Raw genomic sequence first — 13,882 nt, 5'->3', positions numbered from 1 at the left:
ATGTGTATAAACCAAAGTAACTATAACTAGCAATTAAGTTTTTCTTGTTACCTTGGCATTCATGTCAACTATTTCATTATAATTCTGATAATTGTTTTGACTTGTTTCTGTATTTTTTTTGTCTTATTCTACTGCATTATGTTTAAAGCTTGCCTACTTTAAAAATAAAGGCTTTAGTACTATTATCTTCGATTTTCTTCCAATAAATGCAAGTTTTCTCACGATTCCTTGAACCGATATCGAAACAAACATAAGAAGAGGTCATCCAAGGTCATTTAACCCAGGGTTAAATTCAGTTTTCTATCCTCTTAGCTGTAAGCTCCGTAATATTGTATGCAAATAAATAAAATTTCATTTAGAGGACGGCTTTCCAGGCTGAGTTTATGTCAATTAAGGCGCAAGTCCTGTTTACTCATATAAATTACTTTTTGATATCTAGAGTAATACCAACTTAAGCTGATTGTTTGGTTATGTTAATTAGTTCTTCGTATTTTTAAACGACTTCATAAAAGAAGAAGGTTTTCAATTTGACTGTATTTTTATATATGTGAAAACTCGTAACTTCTTACGAGGTGGACCGATTTTGATGTCTTTTTTAATCAGAAGCCGATGCTGACCGGTGGTGGCTGATAGTGTGGTCCCATTTAAATTTGATTGTGATCTGACTAGCACTTTTTAAGATATCTCTAATTATGCGCATTTACTTTACTATTTTTTCTTCTACCTACGTTTTATTACAGGTCCATGGAATTGAAGTCGGTTTATTTTGTTTGCAACTAAACATAGTTTTTTATAGTATATTTTATAGAGTTTTTTTAGACATTCATCAGTCACACAATATGACGAATAATTTACTTTGATCTTTAGGACTAATTTGACTATTTTTTACTATATTGACGTATAAAACTAATTTTAGTTAAGAAACCTATAGTCCTTAAATATACAGTCACTAACCCGCCTGCCCAGCGTGATGAGTATAGGCAAAGCACATGAGTTCACGCCATTTTTGGCACTTCGGGAGGCCTATTTCCAGTAGTGGACTGCGATAGGATGATGAAAAATGTATGTGCAAAATCACAAATTATGTGGAAAACTTGTATATATGACTTTTGAATTGTATTGTTGAATTGATTTTATGGATGACTATTCAATAGTATATGTATATAATGAATATATTTATCGGTAAATGTTTAAATTATGATAAAACACTATATACTCTATGAACCATAAACTTTTATCTGTCCAAAACCGTTATACAGCAGATAGTATTATCAGCAAGAGGTGAAAAAGTTAGTTTATTATATAAGTATGTAATAAACACTGTTAAGCAGGGCTGGATATAGGTTAGGGCAACCGGGGCTACAGCTATGGGGCCTCCACAAAAGAGGGGCTCCTACAATAGAGACTTCGGAAAAAAAAATTCAAACTTAGACTAGTAAACGGTAGTAAACAATTTTTCGTTTCGTTTTTCGCGTTTTACCTTTTAAAAAAAATTGTCCATTTTATTTGGAATATAATTTTGGGCCAAGTGGCCTCCACTCCTTTGTTGCCTGGAGGCCTCCAGATTTCTAAAGCCGCCCCTGCCGTTAAATATGTCAAGAAATATGTCGGTAAGGTGTAAATTCTCTTAATATATAAATTAGGCACAGCGGTTTTGTCCGTAATAACCTGTAATTGCAACACTACGAATGAAGACACCTCAGGAAAGGAATTTAAATCACCAGGCGGCTTCATTACGGGTTGACTTATGTAAATGTCTCAAATTTTGACCCAAAACACACAGCATCCGTTATTCACACCTGCACGAAATAAATTCTAAAAAAAAAATTCTTTTGACAATCCTGATGACGCAGCTTTCGGTGATTGCGTTCCGTCAAAAGATTGTAGGGTCAATTCTTGATTCGATTTAGTCATAGTTATAGAATGATAGTTGATCTAACGCAAAGGCATTATTTTAGATTTGTAGAGTAAGTTCTGAAATGGCGCAGTCAAGCAACTCAAACCAAAAATCGCATATTATGTATAGTGTATATTAGATTTATATCGAAGTACTCTGTTAAGTATTTTTTTATGCGACATCAATTATGAATGCCCGTTTTAATGACTTTTGTTTTACCACCCATATGAGACATATGGGACGACCCATCCACATTTATCAAGATCGGGAGGTAATCGTCTAAATCAGTGAAGGTAATTAAAACGCACAATTAAATCGTGCCAGCAATGTGTTTTTATTATTTCAATTAAAAATCGCGCTCATCAAAGAGTACACCAAGAGCAAAATAGTGGTTTTATGTATCAAACAAAATGATTATTGTCGTTGTTTGAAGCGAGAGAAACAACGCAAGGTGCTTTGTTGATTGTAAACAAAAAAGGTTTAATTGTATTTCAGAAATGGAATGGAGCAAAAAAACTGTTATTTAAAAAAAATATTCCGTAAACAAGGTTTTTGTCAAATAAATTAATTTGAAATCGATTTATTTCAATAACACAAACCAAATGACTTGTTTAAAGGTTAAAAAAAAACACTAAAATTTCTGAGCACTCAAGTTAAAACTCTTTTATCACTGCTTAACTCTAAGATACTTTCTGTTATCACGAAAACATAGCACACACGCAATATGTCTGACGTTAGACAGTTTTATGCAGTAAACACATTACAGTTACAACAATAAAATGTTTTTAAAAAAACGTACCAATGGTGTAGTGCTATTGTATAATATAATATATACTTTTATTACATTTTTTTGACATTATAGTAGCTATTCTATAACAACAACATCTACTATTGACAGAAAATGCATCACAGATATGAGATATCACATAAACATTTCAAATATCGTTCAAAGTAAATCACTCATGTGTATCCACAAGCTGCTGCGACTCGTATGTTACTGTTAAGTTGTTATAATTATACTACTGACTTATTTTTGATATTGTATACGATATCGAATGTCGGTGTGCAGATAAATCAACGATGATTTTTGTCACACCGTTGCTAATGTTTTTTAGTAAGATTCTTTGTATTTTAAATAAATAAAATAAAATAAAATAAAAAAATGAATATTAAATACTGTTCCAAATACAATAAGCATAAAAAAGTAAATGATATAATAGTATCCCGTTCCTAATGTTCGCATATAAAACACTAAAAAACTTTTCAAGGACAGGTTAATTTAAGATAATAACGTGACAAGTAAAATATAAAAGCGTCGCGAAACACAATGAGCAAGGCAGGTATTTCGAAGAACGAAAAGGCTTTGACAACTCAAAATGCTAAAATGCCAACCGAGAAGTGCATCCTAGCTACGCGATTAAGCGATCTTGAAAGAAATAAAGTAAATATTATTGTATACAAATTGTTTTATCAGAAATGTAATTTTAATTTTATATTTAGTAGGTAATGGACAAAGTATATGTAAAGTATGATTAAGTTTTATCTCACAAATAAGTTATTGGCAACATTATAAAGACTTTATGAACAGGAGGTAAAAGAGAGTTACAATCTGATTTACTTTAAATAATAAACTACAACTTTCAGGATTCACAGTGTGCTAATTAAAATCACTCGCTTCAGTCTGTAATATTCCACTGCTGGACATATAGGCCTCTTTCCCCGTGTAGGAGAAGGATCAAAGTTTAAGCCACCACGCTACGCCAATGCGGGTTGGCGGATATATTCCCAACTATGAGTAACGATTGCTATCATACGATACATGATAACAACCGACGGCTTAACGTGCTCTCCGTGGCACGATGGAGACCCACAAGGACTGCACAAACACCCAGACAGTTTACACTTTTGACTTTTGACAACTTTTGTGAACTTTTGCAGTTCTCTTGGTGTTGAAGGCTATGCTAGCCGCTTGCCATCTACCTGATGGCGTACGCTTTTTCGTCATCTTTATAGTATAAAAAGGACCAGAAATAAAAAGGAATCTTGGTATATAGATATCTAGAAGGCCTAATTACACAAAACTAATAATAACATCTCACGTAAGTAAAACCGCAAAGCATAGCTAACTTAGTATAGATAAACTACACTATTAAGCTATAATATACATTTTTGAATACGTAGGGTTAAAAATAAGCTAGAGCAAAATAAACTTGGACTGTTTTAAATAATCTTTTAAAAACACATCTTTATTTCAGTAAGAGCGAAACATTTCGAACGGCAAGCTGTCGCGGTTGTAATGTTGTTTTAATTACTCATGAACTTTCAGGTCGGAAGCGAATCTGCATAAAAAGTAAATAATTTATAATACGCTACGTTATAATTAAGCTGTTACAAATTCTGCAACAAATTTTTCGCAAAATTACTTTATGTACAAGATTAATAATTTTTTAGTTTATGTTGACTAATGGTTAATGTATGTAATAATTATAAAAGTTGAGGTAAAATTTTGTGAATATAAGTTTAGGAATACAAATATCTCTTATAATAAGGGAAATAAAATTTCTCTACAATTTATTATTTTTTAATGTTTACGCAAATTTCACTCATTATAATGAAACATGCTGTGTGGTTACGGCATTAAAGAATGTAGCCACCGCCTCTCGTTGTTAGAGGCAACTAAGGGATAACACAGTTCTACTACCACTTCGAAACCTAAAAAGGCAACCGATGGCGGGATAACTACTTGGCTTTGACGGCTTTGAAATACACAAACCGAAGACAGGCAGCACCGTCTTCGGTGAGACAAGGCCAGCCCTGCGGTTACCAACCCGCCTGCGCAGCGTGGTGACTATGGGCAAAACACATGAGTTTACGCCATTTTTGACTCGAACTTGTGGAGGCCTATGTCCAGTAGTGGACTGCGATAGGCTGAAATGATGGATGAAACAACTTTTTCGGATTTTATCGCGGCTCCTTAAGTTTTTTAGATTCCCGACGTTTCGGATACTTTACAACAACCATGGTCACGGGAAGACTTCTCTACCATTATCATAATAAATATATGTATTTTCGTTTGTCGCTTCAGCCTGTAATATCCCACTACTGGGCATGGGCCTCTTTCCCATGTAGGGGAAGGATCAGAGCTTAATCCACTAAGCTGCTCCAATGCGGGTTGGCGGATATATTCCCCACTATGAGTAACGATCGCTATCAGGCGTAGATGATAACAACCAGGACCGACGGCTTAACGTGCTCTCCGAGGCACGGTGGGGAGATCCACAAGGACTGGGCAAACACCTAGACCACGGCAAACACCTGTATGGACAATACAAATGTTTGCCATGTGCGGGGATCGAACCCGCAACTGCCAGCGCAACAGGTACAATCTATCTCTACAGGTACATTTTTGTTTTATAGTCCTACCTCAACACTTACTTTTACTATTTTTTACGCCTTAAGATTGACTGGTAGATAAGGCTGTACGGCCTTAAGTCCGCCTTTTGCGCAACGTGTTATCTTGATGTGTTGTTATGTTGTTTTTTTTTTTTTTTGGAGTTGTGTAATAAAGTTTAAATAAATAAATAAATACAATCCATGGCTGTAACCGTTGTATGTATTTAAAGTTTAAATTTTAGAAAATATTAGTTTAATTTTTAAATGTTAATAATGTAATTTTAATTGATCCGCGATTTAATTAAAAATAATTTTGAAGATTTTTAATTCTTATTAAATTTACAAAATAATCGCCACACGACCAGATGATAACAGCCTGCATAGGGGAAATATAAACATTTTATTTTAAACAATATATGCATGAGCTTGTATGTTATGTGTATTGACTAAAATGTTACAATCCTACATCGAGAAAGAGGCCTATGTCCAGCAGTGGGATGTTCCAGACTGAAAGGGAAACATGAACTGAGGTAGGGCCCAGCATGAAATATTCTGCTCAAAATCTGGTGCAGTCCGACTGGGGTAGTACCTCGACTTTACAGAAGATCACAACTAAATATTATTGCTTTCAAGCAGTATTGTGATTCTGTGTTCAATAAGATGACCAAAGCTCCTGGGGATCGGGGGTAGAGTCGACGACGCACTTGCGATGCTTATGGTGTTGCAAGCATCTGTAAGCTACGGTAATCGCTTACCATCACATGAGCCGTACACTTGCTTTACGACCAAATTTAAAAAAAAAAAAAATATCACATAGAAAAGTCACACTGGTATGTCATTGGCCTAGTTGTATATTTAAAAAAAAAAAACATGAATTTTACGCATTTTTGAATATCATATCAAAAATTGACCGCTCCAGCGGGGATCGAACCCGCGTCTCCGACTGACCGTGTCGGCGCTCTAGCCAATTTAAGCTATGGAACGATGTACCCGCTAGATCGAAACTTTTGATATGATGATTTTTATATTCGATTTAAGCGACCGCTGGAGCGGTCAATTTTTGATATGATATTCAAAAATGTTTAGAATTCCTCATGTGTGGGTAACACAAAAATAAAATCGTAGATATGAATTCTACGGTTCAATTGACGGAGCATTATAAGCTTATTTGAGTAAAGTGTTCTTTTATAATATCATCAAATTGTATAATATAGTTGTGTCTTGAAGAGGTATTTTTTTTAATCGTGTCAGCCACAGCACGTGTTTCCCGCCTCCATTCAAGGCGCACGTTATCAAAAAATGTCTAAATAAATATACTTGAAAAACTAGAATCAGTACAAGGAACAAATGTTATATAAAACATGGCTAATTTTAACTAACAAATTGATTACAATTAGTTCACTTAATTGTCACAGAAATACAGTGACAGTAAGTGTGACAATGTACAATCAGTTGTTGATTAAACTGTTTAGAATTGTAAGTAAAGTTTGGTATCAGTGAATACAATTAAAACTTGGGTTGTAACTGACCAAGTTGGGATTTGTCTGTTGGTGCCAACTTCGCAAACTCCTGATTTGTCGGTGCTACTGGATGCCTGTATTTGATCATTGGAGTTGCAACATGTGTTATGTGTTTGTGTGTGTTTCTTATTAGACTTGTAGTGCTTGTTGCTATGTTAGACGTTGTTGTTGCTGTTGTTGACGAAACGCAATCTAAATGCATAAAAGAATTCTCATACCTTAATACAAAAGTAGTTCAGTTGAATAGTTCTTATTCCTTAAACCTACCTTTACCTTAATTTATCGATAAATTTACATGACGTAATGATTTATTTGAGTGTTTTTTTTTTGTATATTGCGGTAGAAATATACGTATAAGTCGTAATAAGTACAATATGTACTTTACATTTACTCCAAGCGAATTTTAGTTAGTTGTATTAGCGGGAAAAGAAAATTAAATTATGTTACGTAATACATATTCGTATGAAAACGAATTGTTCTTATATCCATCAATTTAAATTTGCATGATGTATTCGAGTCTATAAGGAGTTTCACGCCTAGAAGCACAAAATACTAATTTTCTATACAACATTGTCTTGAATTGTTTGAAAATGCTTTCAATTTCAGTCTTTACCGAGTAGTCTCGAGAAGGCAATTGTGAAAATTACTGAGTGCGCTTTTGTTTCTTGTACAATCGTGGACGAAAAATGGAAACTAATACAACTGGTCAAAAAAGTAACATACATAAAATATAGAGCAAGCATTTAAATATTAAACCTTTAGTGACAGAGGTCTTCCATAAATTATGTCACACCTTAAAAAAAATTGTGACATTTCATTTGAAAATATATTATAAATAATTGTTAATACTAAAACGTTTGGAGTCTGGAGTCTTTTTTATTTTTGCCTCTGACTGTACATTTCATTTCGACTTGAAAATTATTGTTTAAACAGCTTTGAAGATGTCAGTCACATTCGCTTAATAAGAAAGTGTTTTCAAAATACAACTATTACGTCGAAAGTACCCATCTATTTCTGTATTTTACCTTTGAAATAATAAATAATAAACCGTTCAAACTCAACGGCACGTAAGAATTTCTCCTGTGTCGGGATCCCGAAGCTCAGACAATACACTATTACAAACGCCCAGACCATGACAAACATCTATATGGCCAATACCCACAACTGCCAGCGCAACAGCCACTGCTGTGACCGCTGTGCCAACACGTCGTCCTATCACGAGTAGAACATTTTCACAATTAGTATCTTATATATTCCCCATAATACACATTCCCAACAATACAAATGTATAATACGTTTGTATTGTTCATACAGATGTTTGTCGTGGTTTGGACTCTGGACATTTGTGCTTATGTACTGTGTGTGTTTTCGAACCCCCGACACAGGAGTGAATCTTAGTGAGGGGCCGTTGAGTGTGAAGTGTTGATTTATTTATTTTTCTTAGTGAGAATACTAAAAATCTCATATAAAAAAAATCGTTTCACGGAATAACGAATTATTTTGTATATATTTGTTAAGTGTAAGTCAGTTAGTAGAGTATATTTCATACCGGTAGACCAGGGATGTCAAAGTTACGGCCCGAGTTCGCAACGTGTCACAGATAGAAGAATCACGAATTCACTCGATTCCTCTACGGAAGTTTTAAAATGCGTAAACTATTTTTTTTTCTTTCTGGCCCGCCTACACATTCTAAATTTAATATATGGCCCTGTGTAAACTTGAGTTTGACAACCCTGCGGTAGACGATAAGAGTGTTCATAGCCTGATTTTGTTTTTATTTAAGTGTCACGCGTTCACAAGACATGACGTCTGTGGGCTCAGATAGTATATATATTATCATCTAGTGTGTATATTTATGTAATATGGTCTTACCTAGTAAATAGTGCAGCGAAGAACCACGCCAAGGCACATATGAGCGTGGCGCGAGTCTTGGTGCAGACGTACCCGGCGCGTAGCGGCTCGCATATCGCGTAGTACCTTTCGAAGCTTATCGCCAGTATCGTGAGTACAGATGCGTGGGCGACCGTTAGCTCTACGAATGGAACTGCTAGGCCTAGAAAGAAAACATGTCATACAATCATACATACATATTCATTTTTAACCCTTGATTTAGATAGAAGATTATAAAAATATTTACAAATTCTATCTATTTTCGTGTCCTTTTTTTATAAACCGAACTTAAATTACCAAATGTTAAATCTCCAAATTGACTAATTGTTATTTGTTTTGCTTTTGATTTATGATAATTATTTGTTCCGAAGCCTTGCCATTCATCACAAAAATATTTTACAGTAATATCACAAATATACAAAAATATGGCATGTTAGTATAGGAGTCATAGCAACTGGCTGTTGCAAGCGCTAACTATCGTAATCAGAGACTTATCAGTCTGTTTTATTTACCTAGATCCTCAGTAGAGCATTCCATTCTGCTGTGAATTCATTGAGTGTATTACGATTATTATTATGAACATATAATGAAACAGGATAAGTTTACTTTGTGTATTACATACTTTTACTTTTACTTTGTATTACTTTTACTTTGTGTATTACTTACAAAAGATACTCAACAAGTACTGTATATCGTACTCATAAATAACATATAGTATTCTAGTCGTGTATTTCAAAGTTTGACTAAAATTAAAGGTTAAAATGTTTATGACAAGGAAACATAAAAATGACGGCTCAAGACAAATGATCTGCACCGCGCCGATAAGAGAAATAAGGAGTCTTTGAGAATAAGAGGGCTATGAAAAACTCCTAACTTATCTCTGAAATGCCTTAAACTAGGAAATGTTCGTAAAAATAAAACAAAATGCCTAAACTCTGTGAGTTGTAATAATTTTGTTTGTTTTGAAAAAATAAGAACACCGTCAACGTTGTCAAAGTCAACTCAATACGCATTATTAGGAATAACTCAAAAAAACATCTCGATCAAATTTAATTGGGATCACTTGATTAATAATTATAATAATAATAATAAATACTCTTCATTCTACACCGTATAGAAACGTAAAACAAAATATAAAAAAGTGAGGCATACAAAGAAAGAAAAAAGGCGGTCTATCGCTAAGAGCGATTTCTTCCAGACAACCTTAAGGTATAGGACAGGTAGTAGTAGGAAATGAGAAGCGGTAGGGAAAGTTGATAAAGAATTGGCATGGATTTTACAAGCTATCTATGTGTTACGTGAAGCAAAAACTTTGTACCCCTTTTTACAAAAATTGCGCGGACGGAGGAGTATTAGATTTCGTACACTTATAGTTATAGAGAAGAAGTGTAGAATGCTAATATATTTTTTAAAAATATGTATAAAAATATATTAAATCAATAAAACAAACAATACACACACTACTATGTATTTGACACACACACGCATATTATACATACTATTTTGTTGATTGTCAAAGTCTATCGAAATCGAATTTTTTTAAAAAAGGTTCTTTTTTTTCATTATATTTCATTATTTTGGGTTTCATTTTAATTTAAATTTTTAATTACGGCCACTAGGCGACCACTAGTATGATATAAAAAAGTAAATATACTACATAGGTATACATATATATATACAAATATATGTATATATATATACACTACATACACATTACTTCATACATATAATATACTACACTATATTAATTACTATTTTTCAAATATCAATAATAAACATCGGTACATTCGTTAATAAATACATGTGTGTGTATGTAACATTAAAATACATTCGAATTTAGAATCTCCTCCTTTTTATGTCTATTAAAAAGAAGAAAAAATAAAGGAGGTATATCTTACAGGTTCTGTGACATGAAAAAATTGGAGCTAAATCAATCACGTTGCATTTACCGCGGACTGGCGAGCTATAAATTTAAAAGTTAGCAAGTACTGCCTATTCTATGCAACTGCTAAAAGGTTTAAAAGTATACCTACAGCTTTTATAAGACAATCAAGAATATAGGGTCGAAAATATTCTATTAATACACTACATTCTACTATTGTTCTGCTGCATTTGAACGATTACATATAAAAACACTAAAAGCTGTCGGTCTAAGTTTATCATAAGTTCTTGATAGCGATTGTTACTCACAGTAGTGAATATATAAGCCAACCCGCAGTGGGGCAGTGTGGTGGATTAAGCTGACCCTTCTCATATATAGAGAAAAAGGCCTACGCCCAGAAGTGAAAATGTGTTACAAGCTCAATCAATATATCGATTAAATATTAGCAAACGTGTAAACATAAATGTGATTATGGATTGCATATTTCCAGATCTCGAACTGAATTTGTATGTTTGTATGTTAGTATGTAGTTTATTGTAAGAAGCATTAACATCTCGATATCAAAATATCCACGGTTAATTACCAGTAAATTTCGTCACAAACCACCAGCATAATTAGATTTTTTTTACAAGTTTAGCCCCACTTATTACGTTATACATTACACCCGCATTTTAAACTAATGTTCTTCGATAAGATTACTTACATCGGAACGTGTTTTTGCTTTCGACTAGATGTTCTAGAATAGTAAATAGAAATTTGAAGCAGTCTAATAAAAATAATTACAATATAATAATGCAATAATTATTATTCAATGTTCAATGACAAATAATATTTATAAAATCAAGATTTATTTACTGTCCATTCAAGAGAAGCACAGCACGAAATTTCTCTCTCTTCCTCTTTTGCTGCTTTAAACCTGGAACATCTAAACTTTGAATGTACCTCAACCACACAAATGATCATAGCTAATTAATGCTGCTCTGAATTATTGTTGGTAATGTGTTCCAGAGGTAAGATAACCAGAGCTCCTAAGACCATATTGTGACACGATTGTGATGCTTCTTGTGTTGCAGGCGTCCAACGTAACCTACGTTGAAAATGATTTCGAGTTTAATCACCGTGTCTGAACTAGAGACGGTAATTACATAAACACAGTTTTAAAATTTGAGTCACGTGAACTTATGTGCTTTTTACTATGTACTACTTACTATACATGGGATATTTTGATTCTTTTACGCAAAAAATACAAAGCTGATTGAAATATAAATTTGTATATAGATAGTTGGAGATCTAAAATATAATATGAGCCATTTTTTATCCCGACATTTCCATGGAATCGGAAATGCGGGCGAAACCGCAAAGTACAGCTAGTAACTTCTAATTTTGTACAAAAACATAGATCAAGTATGACCCCCCATTGTGTAGGAACATTTATTTTATTTATAGTCAGTCGTTCACAATATGGTTGCGTGTATGAATACCAGCAGCATTGAATAAGAGGTGTCTAGTAAGAGCTCTTCGAATGCTTTCAATGCGTTGTGATTGAAAGTTCCTGAGGATTCCAGGTTATGCTTGAAAAGTCTATGCGGCTCCTCAAAAAGACATTTGAAAGGGGTAATTTTAGTCACGTTGAAGAAAACTTTTATAATGCGCTTAATAAATCCGAGATATTGTGCGGATTTTTGACAATGTTGGTTAATATCTGAGGAAAACGTTACTTTTCTGTAAATGTAAAAAGGGTCCCCCTTCATCCCCAAATCCCTTATTTTATTTAGCTCATCATCGACCACTTATTTTAAATAGGTAATAACTAGCTGACCCAGCAAACGTTGTTTTGCCATATATATTATTAACATTAACCCCCCCCCCCCCCTCTTGACACAAGAATAAATTCTAATAATTAATATATAATATTATTTCAAACTTTTAAAAATTATATAAAAAAATTAATTATTTCACAGTCTCATTGAGTAGAACCTACAAACATACCAACAATCTTAAATGTTTCATCCTTCTTTGTATATTACTGTTAGATTATCTTTTACCACGTGAATGTGTAGCTAAAACACATAAATACAAATCAATAAATATATTTAGTATATACACACGATCATTTGTGCCATTTTTTCCACCAATATATGTACATTTATATAAAAAGTTAATACATATAAAAAGAACCGAATTTGTTCAGCTCGACCCACAAAGAATATGTGACCTGGCGCAAAAAGTACAATAATTCTCGACAGCCAGACCAATTGCGTGTAATATTCAGAAATTTTTTCGCTGTTTCGTACAATAATAAATATGAACACGCTGGTCATTTTTCATCTGTTGTCAATTATTTTCGAACAGGAAAAGATTCGACACTGTAATATAACTCAGTTCTGTTCCAACTTTTCTTTCTTTGTAATTTAGTACCTCTAAATAGATTAAACAAATATTTGCAAAGTAGTGTCAGAATATGGACTGAAGTCTAAATATACGACACATTTCTGGCATATAGCGTACCTGTTTGAAAGAAAAAGTCGAAAGCTCATTTCTAAATCTAAATCATTCGATGTAAAAAAAATAATGCACTAAAAATTTCTCTTCAATAACCTGAACCTATAAAGAACGGTAACAATCAATTTTCTATTAACTTGTGGAGGCCTATGTCAAGCAGTGGACTGTAATAGGCTGAAATGATAATGGTGATGATGAACAATCAATTTTTCGATTCCTGCCTGCACTAGCTTGCGCCAAAAACGCCGTGAACTCATGTGTTTTGCCCATAGATAGCAAGCTGGGCAGGCGGGCCCGTCTTCGGCCTGAGTATTTCAAAGCCCGCAATTGGATGGTTATCCCACCATATCCGGTTTTTTAAGTTCTAAGGTGGTAGTGGAACTTTGTTATCCTTTAGTCGACACCTGCTCTTACAACACCCACGGAAAAAGAGGACAGCAGCATTTTTCAATTCAGCTGTCATAAAATGTTTTCAGTATCTTTAGCTTTTTAGTACAAATTTTTTAATATGTACGATTTTTTTTTTTTATTTTTGTGTTACCCACAATTAGGAATTCTAAACATTTTTGAATATCATATCAAAAATTGACCGCTCCAGCGGGATTCGAGTTACGAGTCTCTGTAAAGAACTCACTATAGACGGCGCCACGGTTCGCTTAAACCGAAAGTAAAAATCATCATATCAAAAGTTTCGCTCTAGTGGTATATCGTTCCATAGCTTAATTGGCTAGAGCGTCGACACGGTATGTCGAAGACGCGGGTTCGAATCCCGCTGGAGCGGTCAATTTTTGATATGAT

General features: G+C 33.7%; 1 protein-coding gene across 1 annotated transcript in view; it reads right to left on the bottom strand.

Moving 5' to 3' along the window:
* LOC123665109 (neuropeptide SIFamide receptor-like) overlaps positions 1-13,882 on the bottom strand; it is a 42,930-nt gene that overhangs the window by 16,769 nt on the left and 12,279 nt on the right. Inside the window, exon 2 of the mRNA XM_045599454.1 lies at positions 8,683-8,863. Coding sequence (XP_045455410.1) covers positions 8,683-8,863 — 181 coding nt within the window. The remainder of the gene's footprint in view (positions 1-8,682; positions 8,864-13,882) is intronic.

Source organism: Melitaea cinxia, chromosome 23 (assembly GCF_905220565.1).
Source record: "Melitaea cinxia chromosome 23, ilMelCinx1.1, whole genome shotgun sequence".
Classification (NCBI taxonomy): domain Eukaryota; kingdom Metazoa; phylum Arthropoda; class Insecta; order Lepidoptera; family Nymphalidae; genus Melitaea; species Melitaea cinxia.
Note: the sequence above shows the minus strand (reverse complement) of the source record. Positions and strands in the feature narration are given on the sequence as shown.